Here is a 24,676-nt window from a genome sequence, read left to right on the forward strand (position 1 = left end):
TCTTTGACACAGCCTTAGTTCCAAGAATGCAACAAAAATGGACTGTACAGTAGTACCTCGAGATACGAAAGGCTCAACTTACGAAAAACTCGAGACACGAAAGCCAATGCGAAAAATTTAATGGCTCTACATACGAAAAGTTTTCAAGATACGAAAGGTTTCTGAAAGTCCGAGGTTCGCCCGGATAACAATTTTGAAACTCGCGCCACGCACTGCCATCTTAGTACTAGTAGACTCGCCACCATCCTCCTGCTCTCCCATTGGTTCCTGATGCTAGTCACCACCATGAAATCCTTCTCTCCTATTGGACAGCATCCCTCCCATCATGCATCTTATACATATACGTGGTGGCATGCCTATCTCAGCCTCTTCGTACCGACATCTTTATCGTACGCACACGACATTCGTTCGGTCCAACGATTTCGTTTAGTAACGTAAATTCGTTAGTGATTTCGTTGCAGTACTATTATCGTGTTGTGCGAAAACTTTATTGTGTTACTTAAACGTAAATTACGTACAAGATAACGTAGTCATGGGTCCCAAGAAAGTTGAAATTCACGGAAAGAAGCGCATGCTCTCTTTGGAGACAAAGATGAAGATCATCAAGAAGTACGAAGCTGGTATGCGATTGAGTGTGATCGCAAAGGAATACGGCCGTAATCTGTTGACAATAGGCACCATCCTTAAACAGAAGGATGCCATCAAAGCAGCTACACCGTCGAAGGGCATCACTATTTTGTCCAGCAAGAGGAGCCACGTGCATGACGAGATAAGAGATGGAACGGCTGCTCCTCGTCTGGATAAAAGACAAAGAAATCGCTGGTGATACGGTAACGGAGACAGCAATCGCCCACAAGGCCAGCGCTATTTTCGGCGATTTGATTGCGCAGGCGGAAGACGACAGAGGGGAAGGGACTTCAACGCAAACCCCAGAGTTCAAGGCTTCGCATGGCTGGTTCGAGAAATTCCGTAAACGGACTGGCATCCATTCGGTGGTGCGTCATGGGGAGGCTGCAGGCTCGGACACGAAAGCGGCCGAAGTATTTAAGAAAACTTTCGACGAGATGATGACCAAGGAAGGCTACAGTTCTCAGCAAGTCTTCAATTGTGATGAGACTGGCCTCTTTTGGAAAAAATGCCTCGTCAGACGTACATCACGGAGGAAGAGAAGAAGCTACCTGGGCATAAGCCTATGAAAGACAGGCTTACACTCACACTTTGTTCAAACGCCAGTGGGGATTGCAAGGTGAAGCCCCTACTGGTGTATCATTCCGAGACTCCTCGAGCCTTCAAGGCCCACAAAGTGCTGAAGAAGAAGCTTTCAGTGATGTGGAGGGCTGATGCAAAAGCCTGGGTAACAAGGCTTTTGTTCACGGAGTGGGTAAATCTGTGTTTCGGCCCGACAGTGAAGAAATTTTTGGAAGAGAAGCGCCTCCCCCTGAGATGTCTGCTGGTGTTGGACAATGCCCCTCCCCACCTTCCTGGCCTTGAGGAAGATATCCTGGCGGAGTATTCCTTCGTCAAGATTCTTTTTCTTCCGCCCAACACCACCCCTCTCCTCCAGCCCATGGACCAGCAAGTGATAGCGAACTTTAAGAAGCTGTACACGAAACATCTTTTCAAGAGATGTTTCGGGAAGGAGCATTTCGACATCGTCATTTGCATCCGACTCATCGACCAAGCTTGGCAGGAGGTTTCGAGGCGAACCTTGAATTCCTCGTGGAGGAAACTCTGGCCTGATGCCGTATCCGCCCGAGACTTCGAGGGATTCGACATGGGTGAAGCTGGTGCTGCAGAGTCAGAAACAGTTGACGATCCCGAAACTGTTTTGGAACCAGATCTTGACGAGATCGTTGCACTCGTCAAGTCCATGGGGGTGGTCGTCGACGAGGACAACATCAACGACCTTCTCGAGGAGCACCAAGAGGAGCTTACGACAGATGACCTGAAGGAGTTGGAGGGCATGCAACATAACGCTGTTCAAGAGGAGTTCTCTAGCAGCGGCGAGGAAGAGGAGGAGCAGCCTATGACAACGGCAGAAATTAATGATGTTCTAGCCGCTTTTCATAAAGTGCAATCGTTTATCGAAAAAAAACACCCCGAAAAGGCTCACACAGGTTGTATGCTTGCGCAGTTCAATGACGTTTGCCCGAGTCGTTTCAGGAACATTGTGAAAAGTAGGCAGAAGCAATCTTCCTTGGATTGTTATTTTTTAAAGAGGCCTTCATTATTAGCAGGAGTAAGCAAAAATGAAGAACCAAGTGATAAAAAACGGAAAGTTGAAAGCAAATAAGAAGAACCAAGTGATGAAAAATGACAATTTGTCCAAAATTGCATTTTTCCTAACTATACAAACCTGAGGTCCTTTTACAATAGGAAGGTACTAGCGGCAGCTGGATAGGTCGTAAGCTTTCGAACAAGGGGTTCGGTAGTTAACTGCTTGTCCGACAGGCGCGCGCGCGCGACTGGGAGGTAAACAAATCACTTTTGCTTTTGGCCCAAGCAAAAACTGCAGAGTGAGGGGTGGCATGAGGTGGGACTATGTGTAAAAGGACCTCAGGTTTGTATAGTTAGGAAAAATGCAATTTTGGACAAATTGTCATTTGTTCCGACACAGCATACAAACCTTCGGTCCTTTTACAATAGGAAGACTCACTTCTTGGTGGGAGGAATCTGAGTCTTTTGTGAACAGACTGGTGTTCGCCCAACCTTGGAAGTCTCCCTTGGGGTCGTAAGAGCGAGGGGGGGGGGGGGGGGAGGGGATCCAAGCCTCTTGTCCGATTGATCGGGGTGTGCACCGCAGGATCAATGGTCAGACCTCTGGACCGATTACTAGAGAGAGGCAAGCGTTATCTCTTCGTACCAGCAATGTAAGAAACTTGTTCCTGTACAGGAGCAAATATCAAAGTCATGGGTTTGTCTGCTTGTAAGGCATCCACTTCCCCCACCCTTAGTAGGAAGGAAGTGGGGATGGATTTCTGCTCCTATCACCCTAGTGAAAGGGATAGGATGGGGCTCTGTCATATAGCTCACCTGCATCTCGTCCTCATCCAGCGTAGTGACGACCGTGGCCCTCTGCCCACAGGCAGAGGAGGAGGAAAAGACGGGAAGAGGGAGCCAGTCACTCACGTCATTCACACATCCATCCGCACAGTCACACCAGGACTCGATGCTGTTTTTTCAGCCTGCGAGGGTCTGGGTTTAGCTACACAACTTGTTGAGCAGCCACCACTGGGTCCCAAGGAAAAGGTATCCAAGGACCTGTGGGCAATATCCCGAGGTAGAAGGAGGTGAAGGTAGTCTGGTTAGACCAGACACCTGCCTTCAGGACCTGCGCCACGGAGAAGTTCTTACGAAACGCCAACGAGGGGCCCGATACTTTCTGACTTCGTGAGCTCTCGGATGGACCGTACGGATGTCGTCACTACCATCAGCCTCATACCTTCCTGATGACCTCACGCAGCCAGAATGAAAGTGTGTTCTTGGGGATACTTCTTTCTTGGGTTACCCCGGTGCTAACGAAGAGGGCGTCGACACTCAGGCCTGAGGTTGTCGAGTTTTCTTCAGATAGCGCCTTAGCGCCCTCACAGGACAAGCAGCAATCTCATCCGCATCATTATCGGTGAAGTCCATTAGGGTAGGGAATCGTGAAAGACTTCGAACCTGTCGTCAGGGACCGACGGTTTCTGAGTCTTCGCAACGAAGTTCGGGACGAAATCGAGCGTCACAGATCCCCATCCCCTGGAGTGTCGTACATCATAGGAAAGACCATGAAGTTCCCCTACTCTCTTCGCCGATGCCAGGGCCAGCAAGAAGAGGGTCTTGAGGGTCAGATCCCTGTCTGACGACTCTCGGAGTGGCTCGAAGGGTGTTCGAGTCAAACTCCTAAGGACGAGAGTCACATCCCACGCAGGGGCCTGAGTTTCCCTGGGTGGGCAAGACCTTTCGAAGCTCCTCATAAGCAAGGAGATCTCGAACGAGTTCGAGATGTCCAATCCCCTCAGTTTCAGGACGAGAGCCAGGGCGGCTCTGTATCCGTTTGACTGTGGGGACTGAGAGGAACTTCTCTCGGCGAAGAAACACGAGGAAATCCGCTACCTGCTGAAGAGTGGCTCTGAGAGGAGATAGACCCCCCGTCTACGACACCAAACCACAGAAGACGGCCCACTTCCCCTGGTACACAGCTGCAGAGGACTGACGGACGTTTCCAGCCATCTCTGTTGCTGCGCTACGAGAAAAGCCTCTCGTTCGCAAGAGATGGTGGATAACAGCCAGCCGTGAAGTCGTAGGGACTGGACTGCTTGGTGGTACCGCTCGACGTGTGGCTGGGCGAGAAGGTTGTGCCAAGGGGGAATCTCTCTCGGGTTTCCCAACCCCTTGACGCGGAAAAAGAAAGCCCAAGCAGGTCTTTGGTTAGGATACCAAATGGCCTGTTGGCATTTGGGAGCCACCAGGATCATCCTGAGATTCGGGGTGACCAGTGCTCGACTGATCACCTTGCGAATCAGGCTGAACGGGGGAAAGGCATAGGCGAAGAGGTTGTCCCACGGGTGTTGAAGAGCGTCCTCTGCAGCTGCCCATGGGTCCGGCACAGCTGAGAAGAAAACCTGAAGCTTTCTGTTGTGCCGGGTGGCGAACAGATCCACGACTGGTCGCCCCCACAGGTCGAAGAGCCTTTCCGCCACGTCCTGGTGTAGAGACCACTCGGTCCCTATCACCTGATCCCGACGGCTGAGCGTGTCTGCTACTACATTCCTCTTTCCCTGGAATGTAGCGTGCCGACAGCTCTATTGAGTGTGCCTCGGCCCACTCGTGCACCTGCCGAGTCAACTGGTACAACGGGAGAGACACTAGGCCCCCCTGTTTTGTTGACGTAGGCCACTACCGTGGTGTTGTCGCACATCAACACCACTGAGTGTCCCATCAAGCGGTCCTGGAAACTCTTGGAGAGCGAGAAAACGCTGCCTTGAGTTCCAGTACATTGATGTGAAGGTGCTTGTCGTTCTCGTCCCACACTCCTGAAGTCAGCAACTCCTCCAGGTGTGCGCCCCTCCCCTCCCTCGGTCGATGCGTCTGAGAACAGCTGCATGTCGGGGGGGGAGTGCGCAGAGGCACTCCTCTTAAGAGGTTCCTGTCGTCCAGCCACCAGGCTAGGTCCTGCCTCACCTCCGGTGTCAGTGACACTGGAAAGCTTGGGGATCTGTCCGCCTGTGACCAACTCTCCTTTAGTCTCCACTGGAGAGACCGCAGGTGAAGACGCCTGTGAGGGACTAACTTCTCGAGTGACGACAGGTGTCCGATCACGACTTGCCATCGCTGAGCTACCTGTTCCTGCCGAGACAGGAACTGGTTGGCTGCCTCCCTGAATCTGCTGATCCGCGAGTCTGCGGGGAAGACTCGCCCTGCTACCGTGTTGATCAGCATACCCAGGTACTTCATCCTCTGCTTTGGCTCGAGATCGGACTTCTCGAAGTTCACAACGATCCCCAGATCGCGACAGAACTCGAGTAGTCGATCCCTGTCCTGTAGCAACTGCGAGCGGAGCTCGCCAGGACTAACCAATCATCGAGATACCTCATCAGACGTATCCCGTGCGAATGGGCCCCAAGCAGGACACCAGAGTGAACACTCGCGTGAACACCTGTGGGGCGGTTGAGAGACCGAAACAAGTGCCCTGCCCCTGAATTGGTCAACCGTCCCGTCAAGGATGAAGCGGAGGTACTTTCTGGAGGACTGATGAATGGGTATTTGGAAATACGATCCCTTCAAAGTCCACTGAAAGCATGAAATCGTTCTCCCTGATGGAGTTGAGCACGGAACGTGCCGTCTCCATCGTGAAACCGGTCTGGCGAACAAAACGATTCAGGGGAGAGAGATCTATCACCGGGCGCCAGCCTCCCGTAGTACTTTTCCACCAGGAAGAGTCGACTGTAAAAGCCCGGTGACTGATCCGTGACGATTCTACAGCTCTCTTGCTCAGCATGGTCTTGATCTCCTGTCTCAATGCTATGTCCTTCGATGACCCTGGAACGTACGACTGCTGTTGGAGCCTGGGTTGGAGTGAGGGGTGGCCGAGATTCGAAGGGTAATAGATATCCCTCCCGAAGACATCTACAATCCAGGTCTCGGCGCCGTAGCGCTGCCAAGTTGCCCAATGGCTGGCCAGGCACCCGCCCCCCCCACTTCCGGCAGCAGGTGAGGGGGAATGCCGTCCCTAGCGTTTGTTTCCCCCCTTTCTTCGACTTCTTCACAGAGCCTCCTCGGGAGAAGGAGGGCTGGGAGGAGGGCTGGTTTACGGCTCCCCTTTGCAGAAGTCGAAGAAGACAGAGTCCATTTCCACGGGCTTCGACGCGACTACCGTCTTAGCCACCGTGGAAAAGCGCTAGCCGAGCTCTTTGGCTTGGCCGCAGTTCGAGGCTGCCCAGAAGCCTTCGAACTGCCTGGTGTACCAGACGGTCACTGTCGTCAGTGCGCCGTCTGTCCACCGCAGCGTCCACCATCTCTCCTGGGAAGAGAGACGTGGAACTCGGTAATGGTCCGTTACGAAGTCCCAATGCCGCTTCACGCCCCAGCCGCCCTGGAAACTCGAGTAAGGACAGCGTCCCTACGTCGGAGAACCAGGTTGGCCCACAGGTTTACCGTCTGGTGGGCAAGGAATTGGAGATGGCTCTTCCCCAGACTGGCAAAGTCTCCTAAAGGCCGAGTCATCTTCGGGAGAAATTCCCCCGGAGTTGGCTGCGACCTTAGATACTGTGAGGGACCACAGATCTTTCCAGGAAGACGGCCTGGAAAGCTGCCATGGCAGTGGATTTCCAGGCCGAGTGCATCTTGCTGCGAGAACCATAGGTTCTCGAACAGGAGCTGCTGCAGACACACACCCGGCGTTAGCCTGGCTAACTCCGGGTTCACCTGTTTGGGCGGCATCGGGTCCTCAGATGGCACGTAAAAACGCCGCAGTCGCAGCAGAGGAGGTGGAAGCAGCTTGCTCGACCTGCAAGACTTGAGAGAACCGTCTTTGCCCGGAGACAAGAGATTCTACCTGGTCCAGCACTGAGTCGGCAAGCTCAGACCGCGGCAAACCCACCGTCGGTCTGGGTTCCCTCTTCGGGCCCCAGAAAGACTCGAGCCGGGACGTGGGCTCGGATGGTGGTAGCGGCGATCCTTCCCCAAGGTCATTGTGCTGACCGAATCAGCGCAATTACCTCGGCAAAGTTCCTCTGAATCTCAGGAGTGACTGCATCCTGCGGAGTAGGACCATCCAGTCCCTCGAACAGGAGTCAGCTCCCGAGATCCTCCCCCCTCGAGGGGGGGAACAGCAACAGACCCCTCTCAGTCTCCTCCAGCCACTTGTGCATACGACCAGGCCGGTCCGAGAACCGTGCCTGGTACGTAGGACGTCGTGGTGGGATCCTGAGGGGCGCACCCTCACGATCACTCCTCAATACCTCGCTCCTCCCGGTGTAACCCGAGGAGGTTGAAGGAATGTATGGGAGAGGCAGACCTGACGCTCCCTCCTCGCTCGCTGGCAGAACCAGTGGGCTTGGAGGACTGCAGGCGATCGTCAACCCGCGGTGGCGATCGCTTGGAGGACTGCAGGCGATCGTCAACCCGCGGTGGCGATCGAGCTGCAGGCCTGGTCGAGCCGTCTCGCTGTGGAGAACGGCTGGTACTGAGCACAAGCGGCCCCGGTCTCGCGTGTCAGAAGAGCTGGTGCTGGTGGCCGTACCCGATCGCTCTCTGTTGAGAGTGACGGTCAGGCGACCGGCGAGCTCCACTGTCACGGTGAGACCGGTGCGTATCCTCACGGCGCGTCCACGTCGCTGGTACCAGCCGTGGCTGGTGCCGGCGAACGGGGGGACCTCTTCCCAGCCTCAGCCCGTGGGCCGGTCGGGTGGACCGTCACGTCAGCCCGGGTAGCCAGCTGGTCGCCGCAAAGAGCGAGAGCTGGTCTGGTGAGAGTCGCGTGAGCAGCTGTCACCAGTCTTCCGCTCCGTGCCGTGAACCTGACGCTGAGCTGGCTCAGAGGTCTGGTTCCTAGCTGCACGGTCGCTGGTGGGCGACCGTACACTCGGTACCCTCTCGCGAACGAGAGGCCGAGACGGATCCTGCTGCCATGGTCGAACCACTAACAGCAGGCGAGGAAGTGCCAGTGTTAGCCGGCACCCCTCTGGTCCCCGTAGTCTTCTTCCTTGCGGAAGAAGAGACGGGTCCTGCCCCCCGAAGGAGCAGGGTGACCAGCGGAAAGAACGCCCCCCGTCTCACCGGAGCGAGACGGGCCCTTAGAAGCTCCCGAAGGAGACGACCTTCTTCTTCTTAGGCTGTGGAGCCTTAGAAGATGAAGGGGGAGAGGCGGCAGACGACGACGAAGAAGACGATGAAGACGAAGAAGACGAAGAAGACGATGAAGACGAAGACGACGACGACACCTTCCTCCTCTTCCTCTTCTTCTTCGTCAGCTTCCTCAGCACCGATGTCAGATCTGTCATCCAGGGCGGAGCCGGGGCTGCTGTTGCCGAAGCAACAGGGCCCGGACGCACCTGTCCCCGAACAGATCGGCATCGGGAGCCAGCAGCGGCGCCACGAACAGGAACAACGTCAGCAGGTGCAGGCATCACAGGAACAGATACAGGAACGGCAGCAATGGTCGCAACATCACGTCCGTAAACAGCGGCTGGCAGGTACGGCAGGTACGGCAGGCTGTACATTGGGCAGACCAGGTGGACGGACCAGCGGCACAGACATCCTAGGTACTGGTGGGAGGTCCCCAGGGCGAGCTCTTCGGGCACACGAAGTCCGGTCGCAGGCAGCACGGCAAACCCAGGCGGCGGCATCACACTCCCCCGTGGTACGGCGATTGGCCCCTGCACCGATGTAGTTGGTGTAACAGAGACCGCGTGCGGGGTCGTACACCAGGTGAGGAGGTGGAAGCATAGCCAGGAGTTGACAGGGTCGTGGTAGTGGTCGTCACCGTAGCGTGCGTGACCGCCACAGAGCCAGTGAGATGGTAGAGCAGCCCTGGACACTCGGCACGCCCTGCAGACCCAACGTATGCCCACACCTGTCCGAGGTCGTCCTTCGCGGCAACAACACCTGAGGAAGCAAAGGTCGGGTGATTAGCAGGATCTCTACCCGTCCCGTGCGATGTAGACGAACGGATAGAGGACCCAGAATACAACTCAACGTCGGGGTATCTCACGCCCTCCTCCACACCGACAGATCAGGTGAGGAGAAGGACCTAGAAACCCCCCCCGAAGGGGAAGGCGCCAAACGTGGGAGGAGCAGAGCGGGCGCAGGAAAGAAGACGAAGTGTCCGTAACCAAAGGAGTCGCGGGAGAGCTTTCCGACGACTCCTTTGCAGGCCTTCGCTTCTTCCTACCTTCGTACAAGCCCCACTGCGCCTCCGACCAAGACAACATACTTCACAGGGCTCGGCTCGGGTACATTCGCGGCCCCGACACCGAGCGCACAAAATATGGGGATCAAAATTTAATTTCTGGGAAGGAGCGGAACTTACCGCATTACGCCCTTCGGTACCCGGGCACAATCTCCGGAGGGGTAGGTAACGGTTCGGGCGCGGAGACTCCATAATTGATCAGATTAATTCTCACAATGATGAAAAAAGAAAGGGAATGATTGTACTTACAATGTTCACTCAACACAAACACAACCATACAACCAAGGGAAAGCAAACGACGAGAAGCGGGCAGAGAGCGTAGAACACACACGTCCACTCGCTGTGAGGCCGAAAGCAAAAGTGATTTGTTTACCTCCCAGTCGCGCGCGCGCGCCAGTCGGGGGACAAGCAGTTAACTACCGAACCCCTTGTTGAAAAGCTTACGGACCTATCCAGCTGCCACTAGTACCTTCCTATTGTAAAAGGACCGAAGGTTTGTATGCCGTGTCGGAACAAACAGAACGTTAAAAGTGGTGATGAAGTTGAATTCTGTAAAAAAAAAAAAAAAAAAAAAAGTTGAGTTTTACAGTTTTGTAAAAAAAAAAAAGTTGAGTTTTACAGTTTTGTTAATGTGTTTCGTAAATTTTAGTTTTATAGTTTTCCTTAAATTTTTTATGAGTTTTCGTAAAGTTAAGTGTACGTACGTACGTATGTTATCTGCCGTATTGTCCTCCTCCCTTCCTCCTGCCGCCACTTTCGGATGGATAAGCCTCACTCGAAAGGTAAGCTTCCACCCAGTTTTACGTTACAGTAATAATATTTCTTGCACACTATATACACTTTATTTACAGGTTTTGCATTTTTATTATTAGTTAGTACATATTGAATGGTCCAAATTGTTGTAGTATTTCATTGTTTATAGGTCAATTTAGCTTTATTATGAAATTTACTGGGGTGTTTTTGTTTTTGGAGGGCTTGGAACGGAATTAGCCTTTTTTTTTTACATGTAAAATGTGGTCCAAGATACGAAAACCTCATGATACGAAAGGCGCCTCGGAACGGATTAATTTCATATCTCGAGGTACTACTGTAGTTGATTCATAAAAGATAAATTTAAAAACCAGAACTCATCTGAAGTACATTGTAAAGCATACAAGCACTACAAGTAATTACATTTTAAAGTCTTTTATCAAAGTGCAGTGGTTTCTTCAAAAATCAAAAATGAATTAGTTAAATTCCTTGTTCTTAATAAAACATTCAAGCATTTAATATTATTAGTGGCCCCTCACTCTGAAGCTGTGAATAAGCATAATATTGAGTAAAATAAAATCACAAAAATGACTTAAGTACCTCGGTCAACTTGCTGAAGCGGACGGATTTAATGGAAGAGTCGTCAGATTCTCCATCAGAGCTCTTCTCTTGCTCAGTAAGTTTTAATGGTTCATATCTTGGTTCACTCTGTAAGGAAAGACAATAACTCATTAATCTGAACAGAACACTACATACCTTTACAGAGCACTATCATACTTTATATGTATACTTTTGAGATGAACTTAAGTGTATTTTCTAGATAGAAAGATTGAACCATTACAAAAATCTTAGTTCAAAAAAGCAAAACAACTTAAATTTTTATTTAACAACAGACACACTACTTTATAAAAGCCTAAATTTGTGGTCCACAAATTTTCCTTGAAACTTCAGTCCCTGCAAAGAAAACAGCAGCAAACAAGCAAGTGTCTGCATGTGCCCTGGGATTCCCAGGTGCTTGGCAATAGGCTAATCATTTTGCTTAGTTTGATCACTGCTTGGATTTGCCAAGAATTTAGTTGCCTCAGCTTCAAAAGATTGCTTTATTTCACTTGATTTCACAGTCATTTCCACATCAATATTAAATGCTTTCACTTTTTTGGAGATTTTGTATGATTTCAGTTACCCATTAGTTTTCCCGCTCTAACAGGTTAATTTAATTTTACTCCAATGACTGCCAAGTTCTTTTTTCATGTTTTGTCCTTCAGCATCTTCATCTAGGATTAACTATTTGATATTGAAGTTTTTTCAGTTTGAAGTTTTCTCTAGTTGAGATATCTTGCAATCGGTGAATGAGTTTTAAACAATCATCATGCTCCTTAGAGTGTTTTTCCTAGTTCTCCCCTTTTTCGTTGTTAACTTTCTTTTGTATAATGAGGATTAGACTTACCGTTGTCTTGGTCTGAAATTCATTTATCTTCCATCAAATCAGTTACTTGTACTATTTTGAATGTGTTGCTTTTTACTGTACTATGTAAGTATTTTTGTACAAGCTAGAATCCACTGGTTCTGTTATATTGCAATGTTGTAGTTCATCTTGGGACTGAGTTACTGATCATCCCGACTGTTTCAGGTATTATTTTTGTGATTTATTGGTGTTCTTACTTCATTCAACAGAATTTTCCTTTAATCTTCATTAATGGTGGTATGACTTGGCAGTTTTGTATATTTTAGTGTACTGTAATGAAAAAAAGACTGACTTGGTGGTAATATAAACATGAATTAGATGCTGAATTGTTGCCATGTATAACAGTCTCAGCAATACCGAGCACCTTCTCATTATTACACACACAGTTGTTAAGAGAAACCATGTTGCCAAATATCTTGACACTCAAAAAGAAAGGTGACTAGGAAAAAAGGTTAAATTTAAGTTGCTTTTAAGTTGCAAGCTATCCAGCTTTAGTTGGACAACTAGATGAGGTTCAAGGCAGTGAATGGAAATTAAAAGGATGAAAAAATGTAACTGAATGGATACCACAAAGAACCTTATAGGTTGTAGTTCTATCTTGAGAGTACCAAGAAAGGCTCGCAATGATGGTACCCTTCTTCAGGCACTAACATCATTAAAGTTTTCATACTGGACAATTGAGTCACTTAGAAATAATACTGTATTATAAAGAAAATAACAATTTGTCAAAAATTGTATTTTTCCAAACTATACAAACCTGAGATCCTTTACAATAGGAATGTAACTTGCGGCAGCTGGAACCGGTCATAAGCTTCAAACAAGGGAGTTCGGTAGTTAACTGCTTGTCTGACAGTCCATGCACCGCGCGACTGGGAGGTGAAGATCCACTTTGCTTTAGGCCCAGGAAAACGCAGAGTGAGGGGTGGCATGAGGTGGGACTATGTGTAAAGGACCTCAGGTTTGTATAGCTAGGAAAAATACAATTTTCGACAAATAGTTATTTGTTCCGATACAAATACAAACCATCAGTCCTTTACAATAGGAAGACTCACTTCTTGGTGGGTGGAATCTGAGTCTTATGAACAGACTGGTGTTCGTCCAACCTTGGTTCCCTCCCTGGTCATAAGAGAAGAGGGAGGGATCCTAGCCTCTGCCCAATGATCGGGGTATGTACCACAGAATCAATGGTCAGACCTCTGGACCCAAGTAATAAGAGGGAGGCCAGCGTACCTTTTAAAACTAGCAAGCAAGAACTTGTTCCTATTGCAAGAGGCAATATGAAGTCATGGGTTTGTCTCTTGTTGGCTTCCACTTCCCCCCCTTGTTGGGGGAAGTGGTGGATAATCGCTCCTATCCCTAATGAAAGGGATAGGATGGGGCTCGGTCGAGTCACTTACCTGCATCGCCTCCTGTTCCAGCGTAGTGATGACCGCGTCCCTCTGCCCACAGGTAGAGGGAGAGAAAAAGATGGGGAAGAGAAGGCCAGTCGCACTTCGTGGGCTCTCGGACGAAGGGTACAGATGTCATTGCTACCATCAGCTTCGTACGCCCTCCTAATCACCTCACGCAGCCAGAAAGTTTCTTGGATGCTTCTTTCTTGGTCACCCCGGTGCTAACGAAGAGGTGTCGACACTCAGGCATGAGGTGCCGAGTTCTCTTCAGATAGCGCTGTAGCGCCCTCACAGGACAAAGCAGCATCTCATCCGCATCATTGTTGGTGAAGTCCATTAGGGAGGGGATTGTAAAAGACTCGAACCGGTCGTCAGGGACCGAAGGATTCTGAGTCTTCGCTACGAAATTCGGGAGAGCGGACAGGAGAGTGGCCAGACCAAGAACAACAGCTCCGGTCCCGTGCGTCAGAGGAGCTGCTGCTGGTCCCCCTACCCACCCGGTCCTGGTGGGAGCGGCAGTCAGGGGACCTGCAGAGACCACTGTCACGGTGGGAGTGGTGCCTGTCCTCACGGCGCGTCGAGCCACTGGGCTGGTTCCAGCGACCGAGGGGACCTCTTCCTAGCCTCAGCCTGCGGCCGGTCTGGGACCGTCACGTCAACCCTGGTCACCTGCGGATTGCCAAGAGAGCGATCGCTGGCCTGGCGGGACTCACCTGAGCGACCCTCGCCAGTCTTCTGCTCCGTGCCTCGGTCCTGGCACCCAGCGAACTCGGAAGCCTGAGCCTTGGCTGTACGGTCACCCGCAGGCGACCGTACACTCGGTACCTCTCGCGATCGAGAGGTCGAGACGGAACCTGGTGTAGCGGCAGAACCTCTAGCACCAGGTGAGGAAGTACCGGTGTTATCCGGTACCCCTCTGGTCCCCGTCTTCTTCTTCCTTGCGGAAGGAGAGACGGGCCCCGCTCCCGAAGGAGCGGGAAGACCAGCGGAAGAACCCCCGTCCCACCGGGGGGAGGAGGCAGCCTTCTTCTTCCTCAGCTGTGAAGCCTTGGAAGTCGAAAGGGAAGAAACAGCAGCAGGCGACAACGAAGAAGACTACAAAGACGACGACGATACCTTCCTCTTCTTCATCAGCTTCCTCAGGACAGACGTCAGGTCCTCCATCCAGGACGGAGCCGGGGCTATTGCCGAAGCAACACGGCCCGGCTGCACCTGTCCGGAAGGACCTGCGACTGGGGCAACAACAACACGGGCAGGAACGACGTCGGCAGGGGCTGGTCCGGGCACGGCAGGAGGCGGGACAGCGGCCAGCGACATCCTGGGTACGGGTGGAAGGTCCAGGGGCGAGTTCTTGGGGCACTGAAAGTCGGGGGCTGAGGCAAGAGCGGTGAAGCCGGGCAGCGGAGTCACGACCCTCCTCGAGAAACCAGCAATCGGGGCCTGCACCGCAGCTGAGGGGGTTACCATTGTCACGTCCTGGGTGTACACAAGGTGAGGAGGGGCGGCATACCCCAGGGTCGAGATGGTGGTAGTGGTGGTGGTCACCGGTCCATGTGTGACCAGAGCAGCGCCCGCCAGGTGATGCAACAGCCCCCGAACACTCGGTGTCCCCTGGAGGCCCAGCGAGAACCATACCTGGCCAAGGTCATCACCCGCAGCAGGAGCACCTGAGGAGGCAAAGGTCGGGTTAGTAGGAGGGGTTCCCCCTCGCCCGGGGGGGGACAAGTCCCACCCCGAACGAACGGAAGACCCCGAGTACAGCAGGATGTCAGGGTACTTCGCCCCCTCCTCCACGCTCGACGGATCAGGCGAAGAGAAGGAGCGAGAAACAACCCCCCCCCCGGAAGTGGAAGGAGCCATACGTGGGAGCTGAGATGGTGGCAGGAAGGAAGACGACGTGTCTGTGACCAAGGAAGTCGCCGGAGAACCTTCCGAGGACTCCCTGGCAGGCTTACGTCACTTCCTCCTCCCCTCATATCGCACCCACTGCTCCTCCGACCAAGGCACACATAAATCACAGGGCTCGGCGCGAGAGCATTCGCGCCCTCGGCACCGAGCACACAAATCATGAGGATCCACTTCGGGAAATGAGCGGAAGGCCCCACACTTACGGCCCTCCACACCAGGGCACACTCTGCGGCTGATGGGGGGGCGTGGGGAAATCTCCAGCTCATGGGAATCCATTATTCACCAATGTTAATAAAAATACAAAAAGCACACGTACTTACAGTATTTTCAATCACACTACACAAAGCAAACCAAGTTTGAGAGACGCAAAGCATACGACAAAAGGCGGGCAAAGAGAGGTGGAGAACACGTCTGTCAACCAGCACGGCTGAAAGCAAAGTGGATCTTCACCTCCCAGTCGCGCGGTGCGCGGACTGTCGGACAAGCAGTTAACTACCAAACTCCCTTGTTCGAAGCTTACGACCGGTTCCAGCTGCCGCAAGTTACATTTCTATTGTAAAGGACTGATGGTTTGTATTCGTATCAGAACAAATTTAGAGCCTACATTATGGAGGACAAAGTGGTTACCTGGCTATCTAAGATGATAACTTACAATTCTGAGAAGGAGATCAATGATTTTTCGACCTTTTCCTGCCCAATTATACCTATTCATGTTCAGACAATCTGGTAATACTGAAATACCTCAAATCAAAGTAGCTAAGAGGCTTAACGGGACTACAATATTTTAGAGACCTTTCAGCTGTCACTTGCTATCCTTTTTGCCTTCTAACTAAAAACTCCATATACTGTAATTGTGAAAATAATAATACAAAACCCTATGGCAAAAATCTCAAATTGCTTACGCTGTAAAATGACACATTTTCTAAGACAATTTGTGTTTTTCATAGCTACAAACCTGAGGTCTTAACAATAGGATAATTTCCAGCTAGACGCTAGAAATGATCCTATTGTTAAGACCGAAGGTTTGTTCGCGTATGAACAATGCAATTACCTGAGGTACCTCACACTGAATGGAATACTAATTTTAATGCCAGATAGAAATTTTGAAATAACATATACATATACATACTATAATGAAGTTCAGTCAAACTTTTATCCAACACTAATTAGATCATCTAGGATTGCTTTCCAGTATGCTGACTGACCAACTCAACCAAATATACATATATAAGTAAATGTAAGTTTGTAAATAACTAAATAGTTTTAAATATCAGTGAAACTTCCTATCCAACACCTTTTCCACAGGGTTTTTTGCCACAGACGTTGGAAGATAGTGCCATCGTATCATACGAGTTAGCTCGGCACTGTTTCTTTTGTCCACAGCAATGCAAGAGGCCACCTGATCCACCGTGAAGATAGGTTCAACTTTGCAGAGGGCACTCTCCCTCCTCTGTAAGAGCCTTGCATTAAAAATAATTCTTACACACTTCAATTCCTTTTAAAGATTACTAATTAACAGCAAAGTATGCAGCAAAATCAAACCATGACATAATGACTTTTACTGTATACTGTAGTTCAAAAATAGTAGTTTCAAATTATACAATGACATGCATCATTAAATATACACTATTACTGATAGGAATTTTTGCTAAGTGCATACAGAAGGTAGTCATGAAAGTTATTAAGAAAAGAATATTTGTTAAGTAGTACAATGCAAAATAACAAAAACAAAACAAAAAACTACATTTTTATAATAAAATAAGGTTTCACATATACTTGCCAAACAATTACAAAGGTGTAAGAAAGTTTACAGCTTTGTAATTGTTTGGTAAGTCACTTATGTGAAATCATTTTTTCTTAGTACTACATACTATAATGCAAAATGACAAAAAACTGTTTCTATAACATTTTGTAAAGCATAAACCACTGTCTCATTTGAGCCTACATTTCAGTATTTGAGGATAAGATATCAAAAAAATTTACCAAGATGACAGACCTTTCAAGTATGGTAAAAACCCAGCCCACTCACCATCTTCTCTGTTTGATACACTGCGAGAAATTCATGCATATGTATTTAACTGACTTTAAGGCAATTGTTTGTATCTAAATAAATTAAGTACAGACAACTGAAGCAAGTGAAGAACTTCCAAATTCACATGAACAGTGTCTGTGGTAAAAATGTTGTATGAAGGCCATCCTACCATACCATTCAGTACTCAAGTTGTGAGTATGTTATTGCTACCTTAGTAAGTTATGTCCTAAAGCAGTTTCCTAACCCGGGGTGCTGGGAAGCAATACATACATGGCAGTAAAATTCACTTGTTTTTATCCTAGTAATAATATATTAGTTACAGGGTGCTGGATTGGATTGACCCAACTACTGGGATACTAGGGTTAGAAAAGGTTGGGAAACACTGTCCTGGAGGATAGTTGATCATTAATCAAAATGTATACAGTAGTTCAGAAGACATGATAAGTGGGAAGTGACCAAAGGAAATAGATGAAAAGTCTAAGACAAAACAAGACAGCTGATGGCTGAAGAAACTCTTTAATAAATAGAACTTTCAAATACCATCTACAGTGTACCCTACAGGAGTACCACCATCTTGGTAGTTTTTCCCAGTACTATGTTCTCTCTTTGAATACTGAAGTAATAAGCTCAGACAAGCTGTGGGTTTTAGCAATTTTCAGCTTGATTACATAACACAGCAGCCAAACATTAAAGCACTTTATACAAGACTAATAATATAATGTTAATTCAAAACTACACACCACATACAGTAGAATTTAACAAACTGATAGGTTAAGTTGTATGTCCTTTCTCAATGCTTTAATTTTTTTTATGAATGGTCTATAGTATAAGCTAAATAGTAATTATGGAAAATGAAGCTTCAACAGCAATTAAAAAAAATACAAGACTACCAAAATAATTTAGAAGTATATTAACATACATACTTTGCATTTAGGTTTTGCCTTCACTTGCCAATGGCAAAGAAAGGAAACCATCCCAAAATGACAAAATACCATCGGGTACCAAAGAATGGTTACCAACTGAGGATGAGCTATACGGACAAAGAGGGTTAAAATCCACCTAACCCAATATTTCTTAATTTTATTCTGTTAGGTAAATCCAATATTTAGGATCTGAATACCCTACAGGAAGAGTACCAACTTGGTAGCTTTTCCCAGTACGTACTGTGTTCCCTCTTTGAATACTGAAGTTATAAACTCAGACAAGTTTGGGACCAATAAAGGTTTTAGGGGTATTGGGTGATCCTCCAAATAATTTTTGGTTTTGTTGAGAAAAAGTGCACATCCACCAACAGTAATTCCTTTCACTGTTAAAACGCTTACATTCTCTGTTAACCCTTATTAGATGGATACTCTCACATGGTGGAGAGATTCACTCATCGTTAGTGCATCTTTGATCCCAGTAAATTTACGTAAATATTTCAAAACAAATATACATACTCAGAATTTGTCACTGATTTTAGTTCTTATCTGTTTTGATAAAACATATTAGAAAAAGCATGTATAACTTGGTAAAATTTACGACTGTCTTGTGAGAGAGGCCCCACACATGGTTGTAAATAAGCCTTTTCCAACTTCTTGTGGAAGGTAGGGAGAATTTTCAAATTTTTTTTTCTTACATCATGTGCAGTTGCATATCTTCCTCTTTCCATTAATGTGTTTTTTTCTTAAATTGGCCCACCTCAAAGTTTCCCCGGCCTGGGGTGCAGCATATGTTTTTTTTTAAGCCTGGCTCTTAAGGGTTAATGGTTAACCACTCCAAATACAATACAAATCACAAAGCATCCATATTATTTGGAGTTGCTCATTACATAACCCAGTCATTTGTAAATTATTCTTGAAAGAAACCTGTGTTACTTATTTGCTAACATGAGGAAAACAGTTTGTAATACAGTACTGAACATTTTGCAATATAAACAAAAACATGCAACCATTTATTTACCAATAACATGAAGGATGATACCAAAGGCATACAAGTGACTGCCACACTGATTAAAGCATATTACTAATACTATGTTCCAGCATGGCAATCTGAAGATCTTTCTTCTTTCAAATGGTTCATCTAATCTGTTTCTTTTTAATGCTTTACAAGAGAGAGATCTATGCCATGACTACCCTATATATTCTTTGCAGGGAAGGAAGTAAGAACAATAACCCTCAGTGGCTCCACATAACAAACTCAACAACAGTACCAGAACAAACCAATAAAAAATACTATAGGGAGTTTTAACCAAAAACATACCAGTCAACATCAAAAGTAAACCCACCCACTGTACATATCCGCATCATATGAATAACACAAATATCCAACATCAAATGGTATCATCAATTTCCTGTTAAAAGGACAAAAATGTATGCTTACCAATCGTCTGTCATCCACCATCGATGACTCCTCATCTTCTTCGATGTCTGCTGCTACCTGAAATGTATAAGCAAAACCATTGTGATGAGAAATAAAAAAAAGCACCAAGAATTTGTTCAGATATCTCTAAATAAAATAATTTCCTTTAAATTTTGACTACAAATAACATGAAGACATTTTTATATCTGTAAAAAGAATATCAGTGGGGGCTGTACACCTGACACCAATAAGCATACAAATTAAACTAACAAATAATCTTACTTTGTACACGATAAAGTACAAACTACATATGACAGAGCTTGATGTGGTATATATCTCACAACCTAATAAAATAATCCTAGAATAAAACCAGGTCCCTTTAACAATAGAAGAGAAGAAATTTGTACTAAACTGAGTAAAACAACCAGTGCATACACACAAAACAATGCTGCATTATACAAATAACAGAATTTTGATTTGCTCAGTGGAAAAAGAGGTTGGGCAGTTTGAAGTTGGCAGGTGACTGTGTAAATAAAGACTTTGCCTCTTTCCTTATATGTATTCTAAAATTAAGAAACAAATGCTTGAGTTCTACAACTTAAGCAGTCATTGCTGCTAATGATGAGATAAATGTGAAAACGTGAGAAAGGAACCCCCTTATGTGAGGGTTGGTTTCTCATTAAAAAATGAAGACTATACTATATTATTTGAATGACAACTCATTTTTTCGTTAACATCACAAGAGTTTTGAACAATGTTACAGCACCCATATTACAGTAATGTACCTGAATATTCATAAGGACCAAAAAGATACCCAGATAATAGAATCAGGAAAGAATGAATAAATTACACAAAGTTTGGTATTATACTGAACAAAAATGACGTTTTTATGATAAAACAAAGTTTTATGTATACTTACCTGGCAGGTATATATATAGCTATATTCTCTGTCGCACTGGCAGAAATTTTCAAAACTTGCGGCAACCGCTAGTTTACCAGTAGTTCAGGTGATCACCACCCCGCTCCCGTGGCGCTGGCGCTTGGAACCATTCCCATTTTCATCAGATTTTCTCTGAACCCTGTCTCCTGAGGGGAGGAGGGTGGGAATTTAATTATATATAACTGCCAGGTAAGTATACATAAAACTTTGTTTTATCATAAAAACGTCATTTTTATACACGACACTTACCTGGCAGGTATTTATATAGCTGATTGACACATTTGGAGGTGGGTCAAAGACAGCAACATTGTTGGAGTTAAAAAATAATAAAAAATAATAAATATTATTCTACTCCTTGGTTCCTTACCTGCTAAGGTAGCTGACTTCATAGTTCCTGCCTCTGAGCCTGCTTTACCTTAGTAGCTCTCAACTAGGACGTGACCTATTTGTTGAAGAAGCTCTAAAAGGATCTGACAACTGGACGTGACCAATGTGTTGACAGAAACCCTAGTCCTCTCTTACCACGGGCATTCATGCTAGGACTTATTAGACCACCTGAACCACACACACACACGAACACTAACAACCTAACCTCATAGACTGAAGAGGGTATATACCCTCTCAGACAACCATAAAAACACTATAACCTAATTAAAAACCCCCAAGCATGTTAGTAGGTTATGGAGTGGAAAATCCTTTGCTCAATACTGCACCTGAGGACACATATGGGCCCAACGTTTGACAGTTGTCAAAAGTTGTCTTGACGTCTCTTAGATAATGGGAGGCAAAAACTGAATTGGTCCTCCAAAACGTTGTCTATTATATCCTTGAGGGCCATATTTTTCTTGAACGCCAAGGACGTAGCTACCGCTCTAACTTCGTGTGCCTTGACTTTAAGTAGTCCGAAGTTTTCCTCTTGGCAAAGCATATGTGCTTCTTCAATTAGTTCTCTTAGAAAAAAGGCGATAGCATTTTTCGTCATGGGTCTACTTGGCTCTTTCACTGAACAGCAACGGGATCCTGAGGTCCCTCTAATACCTTTGGTTCTTTCCACGTAATGACGCAAAGCCCTTACTGGACAAAGAACCACTTCCTATTCCTGACCCACAAGGTCGGAAAGACCCATAATTTCAAAGGACCTTGGCCACAGATTAGATGGGTTTTCATTCTTGGCCAAGAAGTCTTGGCACACTGCCTTGTTGTGTTTCCAGCCTATTTCTTTATTGATTGCCTGAAGTTCGCTAATTCTTTTAGCCGTAGCTAAAGCAACTAGGAAGATGGTCTTCTTCAAGATATCTCTCAAAGATGCAATTCTTAGAGGCTCGAACTTATTAGTGACTAAAAACTTCAGGACAATATCTAAATTCCAAGAAGGGGCTCTGCATTGACGCTCCTTCTTTGTCTCAAAAGACCTGAGGAGGTCTCTAAGATCTAAGTTATTGGAAATATCTAAGCCTCTGTGTCTGAACACAGCGGCCAACATACTGCTGTACCCCTTAACAGTTTGATTTGACAAACCTACTTCCTTCTTCAAATACAGGAGGAAGTCTGCAATTTGGGTCACAGAGGTACTGGATGAAGAAACCTTCTGCTTCTTGCACCACTTACAGAAGGTCTCCCACTTTGACTGGTACACTTTGATTGTTGAGGATCTTCGTGCTCTAGCAACTGCTTTGGCCGCTTCTCTAGAAAACCCCCTCGCTCTGAGAAGTCTTTTGATAGTCTGAACGCAGTCAGACCCAGAGCGAGGATGTTCTTGTGAAACCTGTCGAAGTGAGATTGTTTGAGTAAATCTACTCTTGCGGGCAGTGTTCTTGGTGTGTCCACTGTCCATTCCAGTACCTCTGTGAACCAATTTTGGGCCGGCCAGTAGGGAGCTATGAGAGTGAGTCTTGTCCCATAACTCTCCCTGAACTTTTTCATGACCTTTCCTACTATCTTGAACGGAGGAAAGGCGTAAGCATCCAGACCCGTTCAATCTAACAGGAAGGCATCCACCGCGACTGCTTGAAGGTCTGGGACTGGAGAGCAGTAGGCTGGCAATCTCTTCGTCATTGCAGTCCCAAAAAGGTCCACTACTGGATGGCCCCACAGTTTCCACAGACTCTGGCATACCTCTTGATGCAGCATCCACTCTGTCGGAAGTAGTTGCCCTTTCCTGCTCAGCAGGTCCGCTCTGACGTTCTTCTCCCCCTGAATGAACCTGGTGAGCAGGGTGACGTTCTCTTTCTCTGCCCAAAGAAGGACTTCTTTCGCCAGATTGCACAGAGACAAGGAATGAGTCCCTCCTTGCTTGCGGATGTATGCCAGAGCTGTGGAATTGTCTGCATTGATCTGCACTACTTTGTCGCGGACCAAGACCTTGAACGCCTTCAAAGCCAAGAAAATCGCCATCAGTTCCTTCCTGTTTATATGCTAAGATGCTTCCTCTTTGTTCCAGAGGCCTGACACTTCTTGAGGACCTAGTGTCGCTCCCCAACCTGCGTCTGAGGCGTCGGAGAATAATACTAGGTCTGGGTTCTTCTGTTGGAACGATGTACCCTCTGCTAACTTTCCCGGAGTTAGCCACCATTTCAATTCCTCCTTGATCTTGATGGGAATTTGAAACAGGAAGGAATCTGGTTGCGATCTTCTTGGCCAGACTTCGTTCAGGAAGAACTGCAAGGGTCTCATGTGAAGCCTTCCTAGAGAAACGAACCGCTCTATTGAAGAGAGCGTCCCCAGTAAGCTCATCCACTCTCTTGCAGAGCATTGGTCTTTCTCTAGGAAGGCTTGCACCTTCCGAAGGCATAAGACTTGCCTGTCGGGGGATGGAAAAGCCCGAAAAGTCGCTGAGGAAATCAGAATCCCCAAATAGACTAGCTCCTGTTTGGGGATCAGTTGCGACTTTTCTAGGTTTACCATCAGACCCAAATCCTTCGTCAAACTTAAGGTTAATTTTAAGTCCTCCAGACATTGTTGTCTCGACTGGGATCTTATCAGCCAATCGTCTAGGTAGAGTGAGGCTCTGATCCCCAATAGGTGCAGCCACCTTGCCACATTCGACATAATCCTAGTGAACACCTGTGGAGCTGTGCAAAGCCCGAAGCAAAGGGCCCTGAATTGAAAGACCCTGTTCTGGATCACGAACCTTAGGTACTTCCTGTATCTCGGATGAATGGGAATATGGAAATATGCATCTTGAAGGTCCAGGGTCACCATCCAGTCCCCTGGACGCACCGCTACCAGCACCGATTTGTTCGTTTCCATCGTAAACTTGGTCTTCTCCACGAACAAGTTCAGATGGCTCACATCCAGAACTGGCCTCCATTCCCCCGAAGCTTTCGGTACCAGGAAAACAGTTGTAAAACCCTGGAGATGAGTGGTCCAGAACAGGTTCTATGGCCCCTTTTCTGAGCATGGTGAAGACTTGCTCCCACAGAGCCTCTTTCTTCTCTAAATCGTTGTAATGAGCCCCGAGGGCTCTTGGAGAGGTGGTAAGAGGTGGCTTCTTCCGGATGGGGATCTTGTAACCTTCCTGGGCTACACTGACGGACCAGGGATCCGCTCTCTTTCTTCGCCAGACTTCCCAAAATCCCTGGAGTCTGGCCCCAACTGTAGTCTGGAGGACTTGAGAATCATTGTTTGCTTGTAGTTTTCGATCCTCTTTCAGCAGGCATTCTTTTTCCTCTAAAGGAGGGGCAAGAGAACGGTCTACCCCGAAAGGGCTGTTGAGTCGGTCTTGACTCCTTCGGTGTCTTCTTCACAATCTTGGGAGGCAAGTACTTTCTCACTGACAAAGTCAGAAGGTCCCGAGTTGCCTTCTGAGTAAGAGAAAGGGAGATGTCCTTGATGATCTCCGATCGAAAAAGTTGGTCTGAGAATGGGGAGAAAACCAACTCGGACTTCTGAGCGTTCGACACTCCCTTGACTGCAAACGAGCACAGGAGGGTCCTCTTCTTCAGGACCCCTGCCATAAAGCTCGTTCGCCCCATCTCTCAGGGCTTTGTCCATACAGGACATAATACTCCTCGGAACTTCCAACTCAGGAGAGCCTTTACCTTGCAAGGTACGAGCCAAAGCCCCCAAAGACCAGTCGAGGAAGTTGAAAACTTTGAAGGTACGAAAAATGCCCTTCAACAGATGATCAAACTCCGAAGAAGTCCACCAAATCTTGGCCGAGTGTAAGGAATGTCTACGAGCACTGTCGACTATATTGGAGAAGTCCCCCTGGGAGGAGGCAGGAACTCCCAGGCCAAGACTTTCCCCCGTAGCATACCACACAACCGACTTCGACGCCAACTTGGCTGGAGGGAAGCAAAAAGAAGTCTTACCTACTTCCCTCTTTTCCTTCAACCAAGCATTAACACGGTGAAGAGCTTTCTTGGCCGTGATGGAGAGTGTCATCTTCAAGAAGGAGGACTTCTTGGGGGTTTTGGTCCTAGTGTACTGCGAAAGGGGGGACAACGGTGCTGTA

At 47.5% G+C, this 24,676-nt stretch overlaps 1 protein-coding gene across 6 annotated transcripts in view; it reads right to left on the bottom strand.

Annotated features, from left to right (window-relative positions):
- The window catches only part of LOC135196359 (solute carrier family 35 member F5-like), a 90,425-nt gene that overhangs the window by 44,870 nt on the left and 20,879 nt on the right, over positions 1 to 24,676 (bottom strand). For 5 of the 6 annotated variants that reach the window (XM_064223139.1, XM_064223140.1, XM_064223138.1 and 2 more), the window contains exons 4-6: positions 19,302 to 19,358; positions 16,203 to 16,358; positions 10,745 to 10,852 (exon numbers count right to left, since the gene is read on the bottom strand). In XM_064223139.1, coding sequence (XP_064079209.1) covers positions 10,745 to 10,852; positions 16,203 to 16,358; positions 19,302 to 19,358 — 321 coding nt within the window. The remainder of the gene's footprint in view (positions 1 to 10,744; positions 10,853 to 16,202; positions 16,359 to 19,301; positions 19,359 to 24,676) is intronic. The other variant, XM_064223143.1, reaches the window with a different exon arrangement.

This window comes from Macrobrachium nipponense, chromosome 17, assembly GCF_015104395.2.
Source record: "Macrobrachium nipponense isolate FS-2020 chromosome 17, ASM1510439v2, whole genome shotgun sequence".
Lineage (NCBI taxonomy): Eukaryota > Metazoa > Arthropoda > Malacostraca > Decapoda > Palaemonidae > Macrobrachium > Macrobrachium nipponense.